The following is a 24752-nucleotide window of genomic DNA, read 5'->3' as shown; positions in this document are numbered from 1 at the left end:
TCATGTTCAGTGCTAGATGAATATAGACAGGACCAAATTTCAAATAACCTACAATTTTAATTATTAATTAAATTGGGTCAAGTCCTTCTTACTTAGCTTGACTAATGTGCGTGACTCCGATAGGTTCGAACACTAAGCCGGTAGTCCATGGACTAGTCCATGCACTAATCGAGGTGACCATCTAGCAATGATACCTGACGTCCGAATAGGTCGAATATGCAAAGCAACATTCAAGAACCTAGACATATGGTTACTGTATAATTCATTCCTATGACCATCGATGCTCAAGATGACCTCAGAGTGGACTGTCGACCTCTGGATTCGTTCATCCATAGTATATTTCAAGTAATCAGATCAAGTGACCTATCACTTGGTTTACCCTAGCCAAGGTTTTACCGAATTGAAACACAGCGAGACATCAACTCCTATAATCTGGAGTGGTCAATCCCTTCTTGACTCATACACAGACTTCGTGAGTACTTGACTGTACCCAGCATCCTTCTGACCCCGAATTAAAAATTCAGGTCGTCTAGTGCCTAAGTACAGTGAGTTGCTTGCAAGTTACTGTGATAGTCTCAGGTCTAAGGGGTACTTATGCCCATACGCTTTGCGAGCTAACTCCCGACAGTGGAGTGCTCCGCAGGTGAGTCACTGTTCAACGATGATGTACTCCTACATCTCACCTGTATGCCATACAGTGTCTCCAGACTTTTTGGTTAAGAGAACAACCAACTAAATGGCACACAACGACCTATACTTGACATAGCTATCGTCCAATTGATAGCTCATCATTTGGTCGTGAACTGGTTTAAGGACTAAATGATAAAAACCTTCTTTATCCATTAAATTAGTCCTAATGACTTTATCACAATACACAGGAGTTCAAATTGAAGATGAAACACTTGTGATAAATGAAAAAATGCCAGAATAAATTTTATTCATTTTAATTAAACATATACAAACTCCAATTTCTTACAATTAACAAAAAATTGGCTTTAGGACACAATTCCCAACAGTATTTATTAGGATCGTCAAGTAGAGGGACAATATTTTTCTGTGAAGCTTTCTTTTTTGTAGAATTGATTGGTAAACTTTGTATGCTTGAAATGAATGCAATAGCATTTGGTCTATAAGAATGAAAATCAATTTTTTTAGACATTTTTTGTCACATATGAAGGAAACAATTAATTCAATTAGTTGCTTGTTGTGAGTTTGTTAAGGCTGCAATATCTTGTATTTTAAAGTACTGCTATGTTTTTGTGAAAAAACAAAAGAGAGTTATTGCTCGTCTTTTAAGAAAGACAATTCAAATCTTTAAGTAAAAATGGTCTGTAATCACTAATCAATTTATGGTATTTGCTTCGCCAGTTTTTGCCAAGAAATCCTCAATACATCACAAATAGCATAATATCTGTCACGCCCCGGACCCGGATCCGTGACACGGCCGTGCTATTGCCGACTACCGCCCATAATAGCACGCAGCCTCATACCTGGGTAACAGGGTAGTCAAACCAACCGAATCTTTTCATGCGAAAGCATTCTTAGTACAACCTGCTGGTCAGTACCCAAATACAGAGCTTCTATGTAGTTTATGTACATAATAGTATACTTGCTTTACCCCAAAAGAAAGAAGCCCTGATACCAAATTAACGTGTCTCTGGCAGCTATCAGTGGTAAGGATCTGAAAGAAAAAGTAAATGAACGGATATGAGCTACACGGCTCAGTAAGTAATCATACATAATCTTACCGGATCGAACATAACGGTAACCATATTTATGCAGGGTTTGAGAAGCTGACATGCATATTTATCTAATCATCATCATGGCATAATATGTATGCAATTTAAAGGAGATAGCTGTTATAGCAAAATACAACATTGCATAAGGATATATTCAAAAAACCCGTTGTAAAACAATGTATGCTTTGGCCATGCACGTTCATAGATGTCACGGCCCGCCTGCGCAGGGCATGTGACTATCGGGCCCACATGAGGGGGAAACACGGGGCTCCCCTGCCAGATGTTGGCCGGTTCCGGGGCTTCACGCAAGCGTCCTTCACCCCTCACCGATTATGCTTCTCCCCAAAAACACATCTGCAGGATTTGGAAGCACCCGCCTCATATACCCAGGCTCTGAAATGAGCCTCATGATCATGCTTCAAATATCATTTTCATAAAGTATGCATATGAAACCGTGCCCCCGGCATGCCGTGGTCGTGCTCTCAAATGCTACTGCGAAGTCATTCTTGGCCACTGGCGGGACCGGCTCAGTTATTAGGCGGCCACTGGCGGGGCTGGCTCAGTCATTCTCGGCCACTGGCAAGGCCGGCTCAGTTACATTGGGTCAGTAGCTCTTAAGAGTTCATAAATAATGCTCCGTATAAGTAGTACCTCATAGATGCTACGGCGAATTCATTAATGGTCACTGGCGGGGCCTGCTCAGTTATTAGTCGGCCACTGGCGGGGCTGGCTCAGTCATTATCGGCCACTGGCAAGGCCGGCTCAGTTGCATTCGGCCCGTAGCATTAGTAGTTCTTAGGTACCCCCTTACAAGCAATATGCAGCTAGAGCAAATCATCATCATTCTTTACACTCATGCTAAGAAAAATCATAACATGGAACTCCATTCATTTTGCATGTATCACAAGAGCTATGAAAACATAATATGTGCACAACTATGAATTATGTGACTGACATGTACCACTCATGTTCATATTTCATAACTCATATCTTAGCATGTAACGTAATCCCAGTATTTTGTAGGCATAACGGAATATAAAACATATATCATCATATCTTGTGTAACTAGAGCATGTCGGATACACATATCATTCTTAGCCTATAGTACATGCATAACATGTTAAATTTCATGTATGATCCATAAAAATTAGGGCAGGCTACTTACATACATGATTCACAACAAGATTAAAACAAGTTACTTACATTCTTCACTAATCATGCATACAATTCAAATTGTATAAAAAATACTGGTTCATCTTATAAAACGTAATACAAGATCTACGATAGGATTAAGACAGATTACTTACCTCAATTCGCTTTCCAAATTGCTCAAGTCCAGGTGACAAATCCTTAATCACCTAAAACAACATCATAGGGTTTACATTATTCTCCATTTATTTATTATAAAATCTCTTAGTTCATCATACTATGAACTTACTTGCTTGGATCCCATCCAAGGATCTAGCCAAGTCCAATTTAAAGCCTTTGGAGTTCGATTTAACACCAGATTGGGCCTCGTTTATAATTGGGTCCAACCTTTTCTAGCCAATTGGGTCCTCTGTCAATTTACTGGGCCTAATTTAGTATTAATTAGGCCTGCTGGGATTAACTCCACTCAACTGGGTTCGGACCCAAATCAATTTGGGCCTAATTTGGTTCGGATTTGACCCAATTTGTAGTTTGGGCTCGTCCAGACTTAGCACAATCTGATTGAGCTCGGATTTAGACTTGCCCAGTCTAATTGGGCTTAGGTTAGTCAGATTTGGCTAAACCCCCCTTTTTATATATATATATTTTTTTTTCTTTCTTTCTTTTTCTTTTTCTTTCCCTTTTTCTTCTCTTCTCCTTCTTCTTTTCTTCTCCTTCCCGAAGCTTCCTCTCCTCCCTTCTCTTTCATCCCGATCTCCCCCTTCCTCTCTTCTCCGACGATGGGAGCACGACGAGCGGAAAGGGAGGACGGCGAGCGGAAGAAGGCCGGGCCACAACCGGCGGCGTCCACGGCTAGGCCCCGCGGCGTCCTCGGCCGAGCCTGTGATGACGGTGCTCGCGGCCGAAGCCGGCGGCCGCCGCACACGACGAGGAGGATGAGTCCCCTCTTCCTCTCTTCTTTTCCCTCTTCCTTTCTTTCTTTCATTCTTCTTCTTTTCTTCAACCTCCCTTCACCAACCCCATATTCTCTCTCTCGCTCCCAAACCCTCTCTCTTCCTCTCTCTATCCTTCTCCTGTGAAGGAAGAAGGGGAGTTTGGGAGGGCCGGATTGAGGTCGACCGGCGGCTCCTGTAGCACCTGCAGCAGCCGCGGCCCGTGGTCGCCGACCCTCTCTCCTTCCCGTGGAGAAGAGAGATCTCGAGGGAGGAACAGCCCGTGGCGGGGACCAACGGCGCCGACGACGCTCGCGGCCGCACACGGGAGTCCCCTCTTCCCTCTCTCATCTTTCTTCTTCTTTTCTTTCCTCCCTTCTTTTCTTCACCGAGACTCCCTATCCCACTGAAGAAGAAGAAGGGAATGGGGCTCCGGCCGACTGCAACCCCCCCCGGCCGAGAGCCGGCAGAGGATGCAGTCGAGAACCGTGTACGGAGTCCCTCCTCTATTTTATTTTGGAAACATGAGCTTACCATTTCCGGGGATGACCTGCGGTGCCTCCTCTCCAACACCTCTTTTGCTAGTTACCGTTGGGCAGTTCTTCCCCCTGGTAGTCCCTCCTTCCTCTTGGAGCTTTAGGGCTCCTTCGCCTTCGGCTCCAGGGCTTCGGCTCTCTCTCTCGTTCAGTGTTCTTGGGGGTATGTGACTTGGGGTTGCCGGCAGAGGCTTAATAATTGTTTAGAGGATGAGACCCCCCTCTGAGAGGTCCCATCCGCTCCATTCCTCCCCTCTCCGGGACTGGCCGCCGCCGCCCCCCTGTCTCCGGTGCGCCGGCATCGGCTGCCAGCAGGGGTGAGGGTCACCCTTCCCTGTCGGTCTTATCCCTTCGTTTTTTTTTTTTCTGATAATTATTATAATTATACTGGCTACAGTGAAATTTGGGCCCAAACCCTTAACTGGGCCCATTTCTTATTGGGCCTAGTAGGTTGTGGGCCCGGACATTACATCCTACCCCCCTTAAAATAAATTTCGTCCTCGAAATTAGTCATACCTTAAGGTTCAGGCTTTAAAAGTATTCAACCATTGAGTCATCCTCGAGATCTCAGTTAGTCTCTCTCTCGGAGTACCTACTGATAAGATTTTGACATACAAAGTCATGGCATCTCAAAACTTGAACCTTTCCATCTATGACACATAGGAGTTCTTTGATCTCTTTCAAAAGAGGACTAATCTTCCAACCTTAGATTTTAAATGCTATGATTCTTGGCCCAAGAAATTAATTGCTCTCGATTAAGTCCACACAACGGTCGTAATCGGGTTAATAGAAATAGGTGAGAGCATTAGCATCAAATACTTTTCATAATCTATAATCCTCTTTCTTCTCTTAACTTTGCCTACAATTTAATGATCAACCTTTATCCTAGCAAAACCTCAAACCCCTTTCGAAGAGAAAGATTGAAAATGTTATAGCTAGGTGTAGGGGCCATTCCAGGTCTAAGCCCTAAGGAACCATCAATCCGTTAATACTAAATTTAAGATGCTCAAAATCTTTCAGGAATTGCCACAATAGAAAAACTCACTGGTGAAATTATATAGCTGTCTCCAGATTATTCAGAGAATCAACAACACTTTTCTCCATTAGAATTCTAATTCAAATTTTTCAATAATTCTATTCATCAATACAGTTTCATTATTAGATCTTAACAAAAGAATAAGGTCTAACATTTTCAGATTTGATTCTTTTGGTAGGTGATCTAAATCAAACTTTTCTCTTATACACAAAAATCTACATCTCAATTCTGAATAAGAACTTCGAGTTTCTTTGTCAAAGTATCAACTGCTCTCGATTACCCGATCTATCACAAGATTAGATCATAAACAACTTCAATCCACCCTTGATAGATATTCATCAAAGTCAATTGACAACCTTAATTTCTTTCAATCGAATAAAGGATGGATATTAATTAAAAAAAATTCAAGCTTCAAATTTAGGAGGACGGAGGTTTATATCAGCATATTCTAGATCCAAGATCAAAATCGATGATCTATTAATTCATGTCAAAAGATGCTAAGAAGTTTCTTAGCATGACATAAAACTGGAGAATCTAGGATAGCACAGTGCTATCCAGAAATCAGAACATTCTCCTTTTATTTATCCAGAAAAATCTTACTACACAAGAAAACAGATCAAATCTTTTGTTATTAAAACTTTCCGTGACACATGCCAGGTAAGCCGTACACCCCTTTCTGAGTGCTCTAATGGCTTGCAAGGAAGAAATGAAATGCAGTGTCGGCTTACATTGAGGGGGCGTATCGTCATTCTGAAAGAAGAATTCTGGTTCTCCTGGCATTCGGAATACCACTTTCTTATGGTAACAATCAATGTGGGCATAATACTGGGACATCTAGTCCATCCCCAAGATGATGTCAAAATCATGCATGTCCAGCTGTAGAAGATTTGCTTCTAATTCTTTTCCTCCCAACTGAATTATGCAGTTCTTGTATTTAGTGTCAACTATCACTGTCTCTTGAAGAGGTGTGGCAACATGCAATGGTTCTATTTTCTCAGATGTGCAGTGCAACTGTTTGGAAAAACTAACTGACACAAAGGAATGTGTGGAACCAGAATCGAATAGAATAGAGGCATCAATCAAATTAACTGGCAGTGTACCTGTCACCACTTGGTCGCTCGCACTAGCATCCTGGCGAGTCAGTGCGAATACTCGGGGGGTGTTCGTTGGCTTCTGGCCCTCAGTTGCAGGAGGTCTGGGTGCCCTCTTTGGGCAGTCACGTGCCATATGTCCGAGCTGCCCGCATGTAAAACAAGCCCCAATTTTCTTCAGACAAGGCCCACTGTGATGCTTGCCGCAGCTAGGGCAACCTCGGTTCTGCCTCTTCTTAATCATAGACCCCTTGATGCCCTTGGGCCTACTGCTCTGTCCTCCTGCTGACCTGGCCTTCGTCAGATCACTTCTTTCTAAGTCCGGCCTCATCAAGTCGGCCTCAACCTTCAAGGCCCGGTCCAGCACGTCTCTGTAGCAGGTGAATAGGTGAGAAGATATCCGAGATCTGATCCTGTACCTCAGCCCCCGCTCAAACCGGCTTGCCTTACTCCTTTCATTTTCCATGAACTGGGGGCAGAACTGGCCCAGTTCGTTGAATTTGCTGGCATACTGCAGGACAGACATATGCTCGGACTGCGTCAGTGTCAAAAATTCATCTTGTTTCATCTGGTTCACCGAGTCCGGGAAATACTCTGCATAGAACAGCCTCGTGAAGTCCCTCCAAGTAATCCTGCTGGCGGGGTATGCGGTCTCCATGGTCGTCCACCAAAACTCGGCGCTCCCCTTCAGCTGGGGGATGGCTAATCGGACCTTCGTTTCTTCGGGGAACTGGAGTGCTTGGAACATCTTCTCCATATCCCGAATCCATGTCTCGGCCGCTATCGGGTCCGGTCCGCCATCAAATACTGGTGGGTTCAGTCGTCGGAACCTCTCATAATAAGAGCTGGTTGGTTGTAGGGTAGCTAACTGTATCTGCTGCTGCTGCTGGAGGAGCTGCACTATCAGCTGGTACACTCCAGCTAGATCCGCGCTACCTGCCCCAGAGCGTGGTGTATCCGGGGACTCGGAGCGGTAGCTAGGATCTGGGGACGGTGGCCTCCTATCATCCTCCATATCTTATAGTGTTTACTGCAACCAAAATTCAAAGTAAGGTCAATATACCCTAATAAGTCTCAACTCCCTTAACTACCCGTTAACCCCAAATTTTATTGTTATGTTCTTGTTAGTCCTAAAGCTCTGATACCATGAAATGTCACGCCCCGGACCCGGATCCGTGACACGGCCGTGCTATTGCCGACTACCGCCCATAATAGCACGCAGCCTCATACCTGGGTAACAGGGTAGTCAAACCAACCGAATCTTTTCATGTGAAAGCATTCTTAGTACAACCTGCTGGTCAGTACCCAAATACAGAGCTTCTATGTAGTTTATGTACATAATAGTATACTTGCTTTACCCCAAAAGAAAGAAGCCCTGATACCAAATTAACGTGTCTCTGGCAGCTATCAGTGGTAAGGATCTGAAAGAAAAAGTAAATGAACGGATATGAGCTACACGGCTCAATAAGTAATCATACATAATCTTACCGGATCGAACATAACGGTAACCATATTTATGCAGGGTTTGAGAAGCTGACATGCATATTTATCTAATCATCATCATGGCATAATATGTATGCAATTTAAAGGAGATAGCTGTTATAGCAAAATACAACATTGCATAAGGATATATTCAAAAAACCCGTTGTAAAACAATGTATGCTTTGGCCATGCACGTTCATAGATGTCACGGCCCGCCTGCGCAGGGCACGTGACTATCGGGCCCACATGAGGGGGAAACACGGGGCTCCCCTGCCAGATGTTGGCCGGTTCCGGGGCTTCACGCAAGCGTCCTTCACCCCTCACCGATTATGCTTCTCCCCAAAAACACATCTGCAGGATTTGGAAGCACCCGCCTCATATACCCAGGCTCTGAAATGAGCCTCATGATCATGCTTCAAATATCATTTTCATAAAGTATGCATATGAAACCGTGCCCCCGGCATGCCGTGGTCGTGCTCTCAAATGCTACTGCGAAGTCATTCTTGGCCACTGGCGGGACCGGCTCAGTTATTAGGCGGCCACTGGCGGGGCTGGCTCAGTCATTCTCGGCCACTGGCAAGGCCGGCTCAGTTACATTGGGTCAGTAGCTCTTAAGAGTTCATAAATAATGCTCCGTATAGGTAGTACCTCATAGATGCTACGGCGAATTCATTAATGGTCACTGGCGGGGCCTGCTCAGTTATTAGTCGGCCACTGGCGGGGCTGGCTCAGTCATTATCGGCCACTGGCAAGGCCGGCTCAGTTGCATTCGGCCCGTAGCATTAGTAGTTCTTAGGTACCCCCTTACAAGCAATATGCAGCTAGAGCAAATCATCATCATTCTTTACACTCATGCTAAGAAAAATCATAACATGGAACTCCATTCATTTTGCATGTATCACAAGAGCTATGAAAACATAATATGTGCACAACTATGAATTATGTGACTGACATGTACCACTCATGTTCATATTTCATAACTCATATCTTAGCATGTAACGTAATCCCAGTATTTTGTAGGCATAACGGAATATAAAACATATATCATCATATCTTGTGTAACTAGAGCATGTCGGATACACATATCATTCTTAGCCTATAGTACATGCATAACATGTTAAATTTCATGTATGATCCATAAAAATTAGGGCAGGCTACTTACATACATGATTCACAACAAGATTAAAACAAGTTACTTACATTCTTCACTAATCATGCATACAATTCAAATTGTATAAAAAACACTGGTTCATCTTATAAAACGTAATACAAGATCTACGATAGGATTAAGACAGATTACTTACCTCAATTCGCTTTCCAAATTGCTCAAGTCCAGGTGACAAATCCTTAATCACCTAAAACAACATCATAGGGTTTACATTATTCTCCATTTATTTATTATAAAATCTCTTAGTTCATCATACTATGAACTTACTTGCTTGGATCCCATCCAAGGATCTAGCCAAGTCCAATTTAAAGCCTTTGGAGTTCGATTTAACACCAGATTGGGCCTCGTTTATAATTGGCTCCAACCTTTTCTAGCCAATTGGGTCCTCTGTCAATTTACTGGGCCTAATTTAGTATTAATTGGGCCTGCTGGGATTAACTCCACTCAACTGGGTTCGGACCCAAATCAATTTGGGCCTAATTTGGTTCGGATTTGACCCAATTTGCAGTTTGGGCTCGTCCAGACTTAACACAATCTGATTGAGCTCGGATTTAGACTTGCCCAGTCTAATTGGGCTTAGGTTAGTCAGATTTGGCTAAACCCCCCTTTTTATATATATATATATTTTTTTTTCTTTCTTTCTTTTTCTTTTTCTTTCCCTTTTTCTTCTCTTCTCCTTCTTCTTTTCTTCTCCTTCCCGAAGCTTCCTCTCCTCCCTTCTCTTTCATCCCGATCTCCCCCTTCCTCTCTTCTCCGACGATGGGAGCACGACGAGCGGAAAGGGAGGACGGCGAGCGGAAGAAGGCCGGGCCACAACCGGCGGCGTCCACGGCTAGGCCCCGCGGCGTCCTCGGCCGAGCCTGTGACGACGGTGCTCGCGGCCGAAGCCGGCGGCCGCCGCACACGACGAGGAGGATGAGTCCCCTCTTCCTCTCTTCTTTTCCCTCTTCCTTTCTTTCTTTCATTCTTCTTCTTTTCTTCAACCTCCCTTCACCAACCCCATATTCTCTCTCTCGCTCCCAAACCCTCTCTCTTCCTCTCTCTATCCTTCTCCTGTGAAGGAAGAAGGGGAGTTTGGGAGGGCCGGATTGAGGTCGACCGGCGGCTCCCGTAGCACCTGCAGCAGCCGCGGCCCGTGGTCGCCGACCCTCTCTCCTTCCCGTGGAGAAGAGAGATCTCGAGGGAGGAACAGCCCGCGGCGGGGACCAACGGCGCCGACGACGCTCGCGGCCGCACACGGGAGTCCCCTCTTCCCTCTCTCATCTTTCTTCTTCTTTTCTTTCCTCCCTTCTTTTCTTCACCGAGACTCCCTATCCCACTGAAGAAGAAGAAGGGAATGGGGCTCCGGCCGACTGCAACCCCCTCCGGCCGAGAGCCGGCAGAGGCTGCAGTCGAGAACCGTGTACGGAGTCCCTCCTCTATTTTATTTTGGAAACAGGAGCTTACCATTTCCGGGGATGACCTGCGGTGCCTCCTCTCCAACACCTCTTTTGCTAGTTACCGTTGGGCAGTTCTTCCCCCTGGTAGTCCCTCCTTCCTCTTGGAGCTTCAGGGCTCCTTCGCCTTCGGCTCCAGGGCTTCGGCTCTCTCTCTCGTTCAGTGTTCTTGGGGGTCTGTGACTTGGGGTTGCCGGCAGAGGCTTAATAATTGTTTAGAGGATGAGACCCCCCTCTGAGAGGTCCCATCCGCTCCATTCCTCCCCTCTCCGGGACTGGCCGCCGCCGCCCCCCTGTCTCCGGTGCACCGGCATCGGCTGCCAGCAGGGGTGAGGGTCACCCTTCCCTGTCGGTCTTATCCCTTCGTTTTTTTTTTTTCCTGATAATTATTATAATTATACTGGCTACAGTGAAATTTGGGCCCAAACCCTTAACTGGGCCCATTTCTTATTGGGCCTAGTAGGTTGTGGGCCCGGACATTACAATATCTAGATGCGTCATTAAAGAAAGTGTATTTTTTTAATATGTGAGAGGGATTGATAAGGTAAGAAAACTGTGTAATCTTAATACGGATTTATACAGAGCAAAGAATCTCACAACTCAGCACCAACCGGCATGCATAAGAAAGTCTAGCTCCTAGCCATCAAAAAATTTCTTTTCTTAAAAAATCAATCCTTTAGCAAACTATATCTAGACCAGAGAAACAAAGGATGAAATAGTCCAATTGGTCCTATAATTTGATTCCTTTTTCATTTAGTAAACTTTAATTTATTTATATATCATGATCTTTATATTTTATATTGTCAACAGAAGGTAAAAATCCATTACATAATAAATGAGAAATAATATGAATGTCTCAAAGTAACAATCAAAACCAATTCCCTTCGAAATACAATTTAAAATTGTGGTCATAGCACAAGATGTTTTATCGAATAAATATCTTTAACGGCCAAAAACATCTATTTGCATATGAAGAACTACGAATATCTTAAATATTCGTTGCGTGTAATGTGAAAATTTTCTCAAAATGCCACCACAAGGACACCAAAGAAAGGTAAAAAAGAAGGCAGGCAATGAGGCCATGCATTATTTGATTCTAGTTAGAGTTGGCCTTCGAGAGGTGGGATAAATATAAGATAAAAGATAAAGACTAACCGCTACTAATATGTAAGAGAAAGAGAGCCAAATCCTTTAAAATCTGGTATAGGAAAAATTATAATATATAGTACTTCCTTGAATATTGGATTATTGTCATACATTAGCCATCCATTCACTATTCCATTCATCAGTCTGATGTGGCAATTTGAAGCCACTGTAATTCATGAAAGGTAAGTGGTGTGAGTTATGGCCTGATTACCATTTTGCTAATCAACAACTTCCCCATAGAATCAGTGAATTGTGTGATGATACAATAGATGAGTTTTAGCATTATCTTAATTAATCATCGACACAAAATTTGACACTACAAAAGTAGAAATGAAATATGAGATAGTCATCTTAACTAGACTCAAGCCATGAGATTCCACATATTGATCAATGTGACATCTAGGATCAAGCAAGCATGATCCATGGTGTGTTTAGAAAAACATGGAGTATATTGTTGGGTCCATCGATCCTTTCCATACATCCATATAAGAAGTAAAGCATGGAGTATATTGAACGAATATAATATTTTAAGTTTTGGGAATTACTAAATTCATGGCTGGCCACCATTTTGGCCAGGGCGCCTGCCCTTATATAGAAGAGGCTTAACTTCATAATCTACGATTAAGCTAAAATAATATATTTGGGACTCTCAGTTAAAGCCTCTTGCAGAAATTACAAGATAGTTAATATATAAAAAATATTGAATATTATGAAAAGGAAAAGCTATAAGAGCCGTCCATCAGGTAGAGTTTTGCTTGGGTTGATAAAGACAAGCTAATGTCCTCTGCAAGACTTCATGGTATCATTTCCCTTAATTGTATGATCCCCTTAACCATTTTGATGCAAGGGACTTGCCCTAAGCAAGGTTTAATTAACATTGTAATCCTTTTATAACAACCTCAAACTCTTTGTGACCATTATGGAATAGAATAATAGTGTTATAAAAGCCATTATTTGTGGTTACAATGAAGAACAGGGAGTGAACAAAAAGCAAATAAACTCTTTTTTCAGAGTGCAATATTCTCTATTGGGTTAATGCATTGAGGGATTTTTTATTACAAAGCATAATTTTTTTAAATTAAGAGATCAAACTATGTCCTTTTTTTTTTAGTAAAGGATCAAATAATGTCCATTACCCTTAATGTAATGTTCGCGATAGCAGAATAATGATATTGTACCAAAAAAAAAAAAGCAGAATAATGACAAAATAGTGGCTATTAATCCAATTCCAATTATACAAATCTGTAACATAATGGGAGGTGATATAAGAGTCATTAATTAAACCAGGCTGATCCTCCTATCACCTCCAAGTGGACCCATAGAGATGGGCAGGATTGATTTCCAAAGGATGGGGCCATTTACCAAATCCTTTTATTGCGGGCTTAGATCCTATGATTCCTTGGGGAACACTTCCTCTCCATCAAACAGGTTCCTTGGGCTTAGATCCTATGATTCTTTGGTGGAAAGCATGTAGGTTGAGACTCCATTATATGCTTTGGGAGTCCAATCAAAGCTTCCTCAATAGAAGGAGGTTGCAGATCCCTGTTAGCTCTTGTCCTTTCACCATAATATGATCCCAAATGATAGAGTAATAAACCTTTATTCACTGGAAACTTATTAGTCTTACCGCACCTTCATTATTATTTTCCACTCGAATCATTCTTTTTGTTCTGTCTTATGGATTCAATGAGCTGCTGTAGTCTCTCCCAGATAAAAATGTAATGTAGAACATTTCAGAATAGTTCCTTCTTGTAGTCTTCTATGACTCACATTTCATGATCTGTTCCCATCTTTTTCTCAAAAAGAAGAAGAAGAAGAAGAAGAAGAAGTATGCATGAAATAAAAGCTGTGGACAGCAAAGCATTCATTTCATTAAATTTAGAAGGGCTAGTAATGGTTTAAGTACATGCCATACCACCATCTTTGCAGAACCTGTCTCTTGGGTGTTTCTATTTACTCAAAAGAACTGTTTCTGGTAGCCTTTGATCTCATTCATCAACACCTTTATTGATCACTTATTAATCTTTATGTGATAGAGATTCTAGGGAGGATTTTCAGCTATCATAAGATCAAATATATGAAAAATTTTCCTTCCTCTCCTAATTCCTTTTAGGTTTTATTCTCTTTCAGGAATGGCCTAATGATCAATTAACTTTGTGATAGAGGCTGCAGGGAAGATTTTGGATCATCATATGATCAAAATATTTTTTCTTATTATAATAGTTTTTATTTAAGAAGGGGAGACTTTGAATGAGGAAATGTCTCTAATTGAGAACTCTTAGATTTTAATTTGTTCAAATCTTTTTTTCTTTTTAATTTAAGGAATCCTTTTTTTTCCTTCTCATTTTACTTAAGTTTTAAAAAAGAGGGGGAACAAGACCCAACAAGCCACACAAAATTCATTATGTTTTAGTTTCCTAAAAGGTGAACACAATAATCCTGACATTTTTTTTATATAATTCTTCTCAGAAAAACAAATTTTCACAATTTTATCCCAAAAAATGGGGATTCATGGATTGGATAGCAAAGTTTACACCAAGATCCAGGCATGCATCTGTCCTGTTGGGCAGTTTAGTTCAAAGAAAATTTTGGACTCCAGTTCATTTCCAAGAGATCTTAATCATAGATTAGTTGGTGAGGCACGCCAATAGAACCACTAACACACATCAATCAAGTACTTAGTGCAGAAAGGTTTCAACAATAAATTATCAGGCTAGTGAGTCACAGTTTGAATGCAAAGCATGAAAACCAATGTAAATGATGTTCAGTAATAGATCAAGTTGGGGGCAAGTTATATAGCATGATAGTTTGCAAATTGGCAACAAAGAATGATTGTTTAAAATATTATGACCACCTGTTCATTGTTTATGAATGATTCAATGAAAGAGTATCTAACGCAAACCTGAAATGAATGCGAAACATACCAAAATACACCACAACAAAGAGATTGTTTCCATTTCCAGTTCAGAGAAGCAATTTGGAGTTTACAAATATGCAATTTGCAACCTCTATAAAGAAGAAGGATTGGCATATTTCGCACCTCTGAAAGAACTTCAAATACTCATGGAATCATGGGATGCCACCTGGTAATTATGCAATTCAATATGACAATTCCTTCATTCACAGCAAAGTGCATAGCATGACATGTCACAACATACAGAAGAGCAAGAGCTCAAGTAGAATGAAATACAAACATCGAGCTGACTTCCACTCAGACTCCCATGAATGCCCGGCACTGGGACTCCCAATGCTCCTTGGCCTGCCGAACGCGCTCCACTCTTTCAGTTTGAAGCCTCTGCGCCCAGTAGCCGGGGCAGCTGTGAAAAAACCAAATTAGCAGCAGTTCTTCTAACTAAGAAAATCTAATGCAATGCAGAGTAAATAGAAATATACCTACGGCTTAACAAAATTTTCAGCTCATCCAAGTGCACTGCACCCTCATATACTCCTTCCTGGAATGACATGTCAAGATTACATTGCGTCTTAAAGGAAAAATATCATTTTGTTACAGCAACTGTAAAATGATATTATGGGAAGTGAACATAGATAAGCACAACAGGAGGTTGTGGGGTTGAGAGAGAGTACCCTCCGACACAATGGGCATTTTGCTTTTGAATCTGCACTCTTTAGCCCATCGACTATGGTAACAGATGCAGCAGAGCAGCAACACATATAGCAGAAGATGTGGCCACATGTAAGAGAAACAGGATCAAACACAGTTTCCTAGAGCATGCCAATTGAAACAGCAATTAGAAGGAGAACTGACTTCCAAAACATCTGATATATTCACTTCCCAAGAATAACTTTAGAAGCAAGTCGAGAAGTTTTAGCTCTACCTAAAATTCTAGGCCGAGTAGTGTTACTAAAAAGCAACCAAGCTTGCAACCATACTCTAGATACCAATTACAATATACTTGGACAAAAAACCATGAGTGAGCCAAGGGGGCTTGGCAGCAATTTTCAATAAAATTACTTTGTGTTTGGAGCACTGGATATGAAATTCTAGGAATTGAAAACTCTTTTTTTTGCTTGCAACTAGAATTGAAAATTCTGTAACCAAAAAAAAAAAGAACTAGAAATGTAAACTCACCAAGCAAATAGAACAAGTCAGGTCAATGTCAAGATTCACTGAATCGAAAAGGCCACAAGAAAGCATGGGTTTGCCATTTTCAAATGTGAGAGAGAAATCACCAAACAGCCCTGGCATCACGTTCTCGTCAGGCTTATTTTCTTTCAAGTTAATGTAAAATGCCATTAGCTCGCAGAGCCATGGAGACTGAAGGATATCAATATGCATACTTCGAGCATTTGATCTAAAAGTCCGACCTTGCTTAGAGTCATGGATCTGTACCAGAAAATTCCATGATATCAGATGTTAGACGTTATTGCATCAAGCCATAATTGTTGACCATTTGAGATTGAACCCATTAAACATTAGCCAAGAAGTGAGATCATAGAGTCAAGTTGTATACCTTATCATATTTCTTCAAAATTTTTCTCATGGCGATGGAGTTAATGATAGCATAGGAAACAAGATCTTTGCCCTCTTGTATTAATGCTTCATGATTACTACTCACCTTGCTTCCAAGCCATATAACAAACTTCCGAAAGCCTGATGCTAAATGCAACTCAAGCAATTGCTGAGCTCGTTGATTAAAACAACCAACAACTTCTGACATCTCCTCAAGAAGGGAGGGGAAGAAAGTCCCATCGCATACTACAATTGACTCATCAAAAGAAGTCAACAAAAACACTAGAAATAGGGCATTATTTTATGAACCAATGTATTGACTAAAATCAATTTGTATATAGATAACAGAACTAAGCAAATTATATTAGAGAAAAAGAACTCAAGATAAGATGAAGAAGAAGAATTCGAGATTTTTACTCTAATTAAGAAAAGGGGAAAGGAAGAATAAAGAGGTCACTTTCCATTCCAAAGGCTCATAAAAAGACCTAGAACACAACAAACCATCCCAGTAACTTACAAAGAAATGCATAATTTTCCAACGGTTTTCGTGTTTAATTCCCAGATGCAGCATACCTGGGCATGTGAATGTATCATAAGAAAAACAAGAAAAAAAGGAGGCAACTTTCTGTATCAAAAAAAAAAAAAAAAAAAAAAAAGCATACCTGGGTGATCAATGGTAAGAATATCATGCACACTTTATAGCACAAACTGTTAAAATTTACACTTGTAATCCCAAAAAAGGTGAAAAATAAGCCAAATGAGGCAACTTTCTTAATTCCAGCAGGAAAAGCTAAAAAGCCTAGAAGAAAACTCAAAGCAAAGCAAACAATCCATGCGCCGAGAAACGGATAAAAAGAGTTTTTAGCTGGTGGTGTGAAGTTCCAAAAGGAAAAAAAAAAGGGAACAATATAAAGAAAGGAGACAGCTTTTTCTTCATCCATTCACCTATAAACAGATAATTTTTTTTTTTTCAGGTAGTGGCATGCGATTCGATTCCCACTTGCATACCTGTGCAATGGTCAGGGCATTGATGAAGCGAAGAATTCTCACCCCCGAACCAAACTGGCTTCTCATTCTCTTCTTCTCCTCCTTCCTTCTTTTGGTGCTGGTATTGAGAACAGAATTCCCTTGGGCACCTCTTCAGTATCTGCTTAAACCCCTTCAATCCAACTTTTTTCAGCCCATTCTTCTCCCTCCCCCTCATATACTCCTCATACTCCTTAGTAAACTTCATCTCCAACTCTACACCCACAAGAGAAGATCAAATCCAGACAAGCACAAAAAGAAATCTAACCAAACCGAAGAATTTATAACAAACATGAAGGTAATTTCGAGAAGAGGAGGAAGAGAGCTTTGTTGATACCGCCGGCAACATAGAAACGAAATCTATGAGAGAATATACTCCTAATCCTGCTTTTTAGCAGACGAATCTCTCCAAATTCGAATTTTTCTTGAATATTCCATTTGGTTGACAGTGATTCTAACACCCTCAGGGGAAGAAAGAGGATGGGAGCCGGGAGATGAATCCGAGATCCCGGAGCAGAGCCTCACAGGGCATATCACCATTAATTTATTTGAGAGCTCGAGTGGAAACCAATGGAGGGCAGGCCCATTTGCCACCTCAAAAAGCATTAATTTCCGCACCCAGTCATCATTCTGATATAGGTCCCACCTTCGCTTACCATGCAATCTGATTAATGATGTGGTAAATATAGTGCTAGTTTGAGTTCTTTTTTTTTTCCCCTAGGCTCTGCTTAGTTATTTAGAAAGCTTGAAAAAGTATCTTTATTTCTAATAAAAGCAGAAAAGAAGGATAACAGAGAAAATGAGGATTCTTACTGTTTGATTGTATCAAAAAAGTGGAGGAAGAGATCTCAGAGAGAATTTTATTGTTTTTTTTAATTTTTTCAGATCTTCATAGAAAAATGTTATCATTATTCTTCTTTTAATGCTGCTTTTTAGCAAGGAAAATCTTAGATCGGTAGGTATGTATATACATACTTATATACACACTTTATTTTGGTAAACCGGATTCATCAAATCATTCTAGAATAGATATACATGCATATGTATATATATACATAGATATAGACACATCATTCTTCTCTTTAATTTTTTTCATTTTTAGACAATCTGAAACTTTTTTCATTTCAAAACATTGAAAAAGGGTGATTATATAACAAACTTTTTTCTTTCTTAACTTTCTTAAGTATAACTATCTTACAAATGTATTAGGAGTAGAGATGTGCAGAGTTCAGACTGGTTAAATTTCTGGGCCAACGAGTTTGCGTTGCCAAAGAACAAACAAAATATACCTTCTACTCATTATTTCGATTAAGTTTATAATGCAAGTCATCCATCTTTTATTCACTCTATATAAAGGTCTATACTCTAAGTGGATGAGGAAAAACTGAATGGTAAATAGGTGGCTCTAAATAGGAGCCAGGTTAAAGAAGAAACCTCTCTTTAACTTAGAGGGTCAGTTTGTCCCATGCTCAGCAATATTCTGAAAATTATGGAAAGCTATGCTAGTCTCAGAATCCATTGTATATTATAGAGATCTTTATCAGATTCTTGAACAGGATTATTATCCCAGCCAAGACATCAACTTATATCAGCATCAAGCCACCCCAACACAATATATATAAATCTTGATCTTATTATCTTGACTGATATAAACTGATAAAATGTGAGATAGCAGCTGCTACAACATATTCATATTGATTAATATTTATTCACTTATTTAAATAAACATTTATAACTAAGTAATATTAAAAACAATGTTTAAAAATAATTTTTAGTTCATCTCATCTGTTGAGATTTCAATATTGCAATCCGGTAGAGATCTTGGAAGATCTCAGTTCATTCCAAATTTTTCCAACATGCCATCGAGATAAACCAAGATGTTGGTTTATCTTAGTCTTAGTCTTTCAACCCTAAAGTTTCGCTTCGCAGTAGATCAAAACTACATTTGCCTGATGAGAACATGTTCGAAGGCTTCAACAAATTTGAGAATGGGGGAATATGAACTGAAAAGGTCCCTTACAAACATAACATACAACCTAGAGTGGCTTGTTTTGTATCATCATCAACGTCTCGAGGCTCATATGTCAGTGAAATTAGGTGACAATGAATGTTCTCAGAGATCAATGGGTTATCTTTCTTGGAACAAGGGACTGGTGCATCAGCTAAGCTGGTTAATAAGACAACATATACAGGTGTGCCCTTTCTTTTACCAACAGAGGTTGGCACCACAACTCTCATGTATCAAGAAGGTTGGGAATTGAAATCCTTACAGATATAAGTGGATAAGCTTTGCTCAAAACCAGGGTCCTCAAATCCCCCATGGTTTAAGTACCAACCAGAGTTCTTAAACAATGATGTACTTGTACAAAAGCCTACCTTTTAGATAAGTAGGATAGCCTAATTGCAAATCATCATTTGTATATCTGTCAAAGGGCACAGCCACATTGTTTATTAATGGATGTGGACTCATTCAATTGTTTTCTCTTCCACCGCAGGTTAAATGTCAAGAAGGGCCCTGTTCTTTCTTTCTGAATCTGTAATGCACACAACCATACGAAGGAATCTTTCTTTAATCAACATGTACAGATTGATTGCTGCTATCCAACAAATAGTTCAAGAAAAATGCTTTGGTGTGCTCATCATGTGCACATGAAAAATTCTCTAGAACTAATAAAACCACAATGGCAACATACTACGCAACTATATCCCATTTATTGCACCAGTTTATAGAGTTAAACAAATGGCATCCTACCACTTGTTAGAGAAAACTTCTCGACTGCACATAATGAGAGCAGCATGACATTAGCCATGGTATGTTCTATTGTCTATGATTCAAATCCATACCTATTTTAACTACAAAAGATAACCCTACTGATGAGAAAAGGAAAGAAAGAAAGAAAAGGAAGACAAGAATGACACCTCAGAACACTTGTTATTGACTTGGTCCTTGTAGGCTTTGTCTGGGCATTCATAAATTGATAATTACAAACAAGAACTTCCACAAAATGGCTAATATACAATATTATACTAGTGGAGAAATAGCCCCTTCATTATTTTAAAAGTCCTATCTAACTGTACTCTTAGGATTTAACCTCTTCATTATTTGTAGACAGACCTACCTTATGGTCCTTTTCATGCTGTCAATGACAAGCCATTTGACATTTTGATGGGAGGAATTTTTCCTGTTGAAACAATTTTCTATGTGCCCAAAATTTGGTGGGTAGTTCCTGATGGCTTCTTTCTTCTTCCTTTTTTTTTTTTTTTTGCTTTCCTCATGATGGGAGAGGTAAAATCTTTAACTCTCCACTCTTGTTTGCCTGCCAACTCCCATCATGTCATCAATTACCAATCCACAACATTTGCCGGCTCTGCGACCTATTGTAAGAATGAGGAGAGAATTAAACTATGCTTCAGTATTTAGCCTGCTTATAATAGTGTAATGATGTACTCTTGTTTTGTGCTACATGCTGTGGAATTTGAGGCCACTGTAAAAACTAGACCTACTCAAATTTCAAAACCAGGAGGCAAACTGAGTCACATCCAATGGCATTGTGCTTTCACTTTCCAATGCAGTTCCTGTTGTGCATGCACCCAAATAGAAATGCGGATGAGGAAAGTTTTTCCCTTTTGACAATTGTTAGACATTTCTCAAGTTCAATGAATCACATGGAAAAACTGCTAGTGCTAGACAAAAGTCATCACAATTATCATCTTTCAAATGAGGCCACCATATGATGTCAGGCTTTCTTGCTCTGTTGGGATCCTAGTAAGGAAATTTCTTGATTTAATTTCAAAGAAATTTATCTTTTTTTTTAAAAAAAAGAAGCATTCATCTGGCAAAATTACTCGAATCGGAATTAGATATTAACTATTTTTCATTAAATATGTTTTCTGAGAGAATGAGCTGAGATCTGAAAGGGTTGATAAGAAAAAGAAAGATATATCATGCATCCTCTCAAAAGAGAGATCTCGTAGGATTTGTTTAAATATAAGTAAAAATATGATTTTTCCAAAAAATGTTATCATTCTATCTGTTCCTATTATAATTTGAAATCGACATGATTGAAGGTGTTTGCACCGTAGTTTTAAGCAATATTACACGTTCAAGTCGTTGTGGCATCAATATTCTGCAAGTATATATATTCAGAAAGTGACTTGGTATCTTCCACCATCTTAATAAAATGGAGTTCGTTTATGTTTTTAATGAGTCTGTAGGAGTCAAGCCATGCACATTATACTCCTGAAAGGGTGGTCTTTGGGATAAAGACTTAAAAACGAAAAGGCATATGATAGCAAGAACAAGGACATGCTCAATGAGAGCTATCCTACCAGCTTTGTAAAGCTGGCCAGCTACTGGGTTGAGCTTGGAGATGGTTCAGCATGGCCTTGTTGAAATCTATCGACTTGCCTAAGTAATAGTTCGGTCTTTCCTTTCTTTCAACTCTCCAAGAAATCATCTTCAGAAGTTTTTCTTAAAAACATCAGTGCTGATTTAAAAGTTCAATTCGATGGTTTTATGCCTGATGTAAACAAATATTGATAGCATCCAAGCTACTGGGTTGAGCTTGGAGATGGTTCAGCATGGCCTTGTTGAAATCTATCGACTTGCCTAAGTAATAGTTCGGTCTTTCCTTTCTTTCAACTCTCCAAGAAATCATCTTCAGAAGTTTTTCTTAAAAACATCGCTGCTGATTTAAAAGTTCAATTCGATGGTTTTATGCCTGATGTAAACAAATATTGATAGCATCCAAGTGGAACAAGCACGAAGCATGGCTTATGGTACACCACACTGCAATCATCTACAAGTTAGGTAAAAGAATCCCCAGGTTAAGAAGGTGATCTTTGAGCATGGAGACATGCTACTAAAAGTGACTAAAAGTATACCTTACAAGAATGAGGTGACGAAAGGTGAGAGGAGTGTTGATCTAGCAAGATGCTTTGTTAAATATCTAAATAACATTAAAAGAAAATCTAACAATTATAATAAAATAGTGATAAGAAAATATTTGGCCTGTGAGGTGTGAGAGGCACGCCAAGAGACGCACTGTCCTAAAGCCATTGTTGCCTCCCCACGTGCAGGTATTGGCGGTCAGCGACGGCTCCAAGATACAACCTAAACGGCTCACAGCGGGCCTAATCTACAGTGCACGTCTGTAGTAGGCAGATTACCTAGTCTATATCGGTTGCCCAAAATATAAAATAAAATAGAAAATTGTAAAAGAGAGAATGGTGGTAGAGAGAAACAATGAGAGCAAGAAGAAGACTCTTGTATATATTTTTGTTAGATGCAAGGAATGGCTTCTTTATAGGCCTTGTGTAATCCAACCATAACGGTTGAATACTTATGGCCTCATTAAGGCCATAATGAAAGATAATGGGAAGTTTTGAAACTTCCAAATGGAATTTGAAATACTTAAAAGGTTATAACAACTCTTTTAAAAAATTTGGGGGTTACAAATCTTTTTATTTACACCACTTTAAAACTTTTCAAAATTCATTCAAGTTCCAACAAGGAGAACACATTGTCTCAACCCACGGATTATGGTAAACCATAGACCTTGTTGCAGAGTCTGAAGGGAGTGACACACTTCATGTAGTCCAACAGATCTCAACTCTATACCTTCTCTTTTAACACATTGATTTTCCCAATTTTACCAATTCTAAGGGTTAATTCTTGTGGAATGTTCTACAGAACTAAAGAAGTTTTTCTTAGTTCTTAAGCCATATGGCATTGCCATGTCCTCTGCTATTGGTTGTGCTGGCTTTCCTTGAATTGCATTTCAGTAGTGATGATGCCATGTGTATGACTCTAATATATCAGGACCAAATGATGCACTTTTGTTACTAAAACCTAATTGAACCTTGCTATGTGACTGTATGAAGAAATATTATTCTTTTGGCAGAATTCTTAAAGAATGAAAATGCCCTCCAAATTTGTGCATGATTCCTTTTCTGTTGCTAATATGAACTGCACATTAATCTATTTCTTGATCTTTCTTTCAGAAAATGCTGTTGCCCTGTGAACTTCCTACGGAGAGAGAAGAAGTTTGGAGTACTTTCAAAGCAAACACTGCAGCAAATTCTCTTCTTTTTGAAAGAAGGGGAGAAAGCATTATTCTATCCGTATTGAACACCATGACTTTGTCTTTCTATGCGGACCCTGGATTTAGATGAGGGATTTGGACTTTAGACAGCCTGTACTTGTCAAGGCTGCATTTTTTTGGTTTTGCCTCTGTTAAGATTGGTGTTGAACCTGTTTTACTGAGATAGTTCAATTTCTTTTGCTCTAAATGTTAAATCTAATTTACACGCTGCAATGTAAAAATTTTTGACTTTTTGTTGTGCGATACATGTTTGGATTTGCATTTGTTGGACCAGTTCCCCACTACTGGTAAGTTTCCTTAGATGGTGATATTTGCATAGATTTTTTACATTCCAAAGTGGTTTATATTGTATCTTTGTGGCTTGAATGGGGAATTTTTCTGATAGAAGTTGTCACTGAAATTCCTAAGCTGAATGCAGCTTTGATTTTTTTTTTTTTCACAATTTCTCAGCCTATTAATTTTTCAGGATCTGTTTTCTGGTTTCTGCATAATTTTTTTGGAATAATAATAATAATAAATAACATTTTTTGGAATATACTAGATATGCCCCGACCTATTCTTTCCAATTCTTCAATGTTTTTTTATGTATCGGTAAGAATAAATATAAGCAAATTCTCCTAATTACCAAATGCCTGCTACCAACAAGCAAATTATAATGTGAACTCCTTGATAGAAGCCTTCAGCCTCCAATTTTCAATTAATTAATCCAATAATTTGATGATGTTTCCATGCAAGTCAAGAAACAAATGTATATTACAAAACTGAGTATGCATCAGTTCATGCTGGTCGGAAAGCATGAAGCTAAGGTTTGTCGTTTTGATATTGGTGTACCGGTACCACTCTATTACTATATCGGTACACTTAGTATGGGCACCAAAATGTTGGTACACTATATATTGTGTAGCGGTACCGTATAAGTATGGCATAATATGGCGTACTATAAGTGAAGCGAGGTTAAGAAGCACACCCTTTACCACGCACCTCTGATCCCATCGTAAAAATAAAAATAAAAAGTTTGTTAACTGAATATGAGCTATATTTTCTTGTAAGGTTCTTTCTTAAGTTTCCTTCTTTGAACATAAGTTTTATACGGCTAAAACTAGTTCTAATAAAAATAATCTACTTAATATATGTGAAGTCACAACATATATACACATCCCCATGAAAAAGAATTAAAAAATATTTACACCTCTATGCCTGATTTATTATTTTTTTTCGAAAAAAATATACAGACAATGAGTGGATAAAGAGATTCTTCTCTCTTTTTATTGAAAGTTTTAAGAAGATTGAGAATAGAGAAGATGTTCACTAGGAATTTAATGTTTATATAAAACTATAAAAAATTTTGTAGTTCTTATAACATTTTCTATTACTCACATTGTATAATTTTTTATCAACCTCTTTGAATTTTGAAGTAAAGCCTACCCCCTTTCCTT

General features: G+C 39.6%; 2 protein-coding genes across 2 annotated transcripts; both read right to left on the bottom strand.

The window, feature by feature from the left end:
- Nucleotides 1–6226: 6226 nt before the first annotated feature.
- LOC120106008 lies at nt 6227–7498 on the bottom strand. Its single transcript, XM_039118835.1, has one exon. It carries the CDS (start codon nt 7496–7498, stop codon nt 6227–6229), a length of 1272 nt encoding a protein of 423 aa, XP_038974763.1.
- A 7146-nt stretch (nt 7499–14644) lies between these two features.
- On the bottom strand, nt 14645–17767 carry LOC103723470 (probable E3 ubiquitin-protein ligase BAH1-like 1). Its single transcript, XM_008814383.4, has 7 exons — nt 17550–17767; nt 17195–17428; nt 16188–16432; nt 15806–16060; nt 15301–15438; nt 15109–15167; nt 14645–15032 (listed from the first exon to the last, which is right to left on the bottom strand). Exons 2-7 carry the CDS (start codon nt 17418–17420, stop codon nt 14927–14929), a joined length of 1029 nt encoding a protein of 342 aa, XP_008812605.2. The 5' UTR covers nt 17421–17428; nt 17550–17767; the 3' UTR covers nt 14645–14926.
- Nucleotides 17768–24752: the final 6985 nt, after the last annotated feature.

Source organism: Phoenix dactylifera, unplaced genomic scaffold, assembly GCF_009389715.1.
Source record: "Phoenix dactylifera cultivar Barhee BC4 unplaced genomic scaffold, palm_55x_up_171113_PBpolish2nd_filt_p 000427F, whole genome shotgun sequence".
In the NCBI taxonomy this organism is placed as follows: domain Eukaryota; kingdom Viridiplantae; phylum Streptophyta; class Magnoliopsida; order Arecales; family Arecaceae; genus Phoenix; species Phoenix dactylifera.
Note: the sequence above shows the minus strand (reverse complement) of the source record. Positions and strands in the feature narration are given on the sequence as shown.

Excerpts from the sequence above, each read along its gene's own strand:
- LOC120106008 (XM_039118835.1), bottom strand. The coding sequence starts at position 7,498 with ATGGAGGATGATAGGAGGCCACCGTCCCCAGATCCTAGCTACCGCTCC.
- LOC103723470 (XM_008814383.4), bottom strand. The coding sequence starts at position 17,420 with ATGAAGTTTACTAAGGAGTATGAGGAGTATATGAGGGGGAGGGAGAAG. Across the intron at positions 16,061-16,187 it reads TTTTGAAGAAATATGATAAG|ATCCATGACTCTAAGCAAGG; the intron begins GTATACAACTTG and ends TTTCTGGTACAG. Across the intron at positions 15,168-15,300 it reads AATGCCCATTGTGTCGGAGG|GAAGGAGTATATGAGGGTGC; the intron begins GTACTCTCTCTC and ends ATGTCATTCCAG.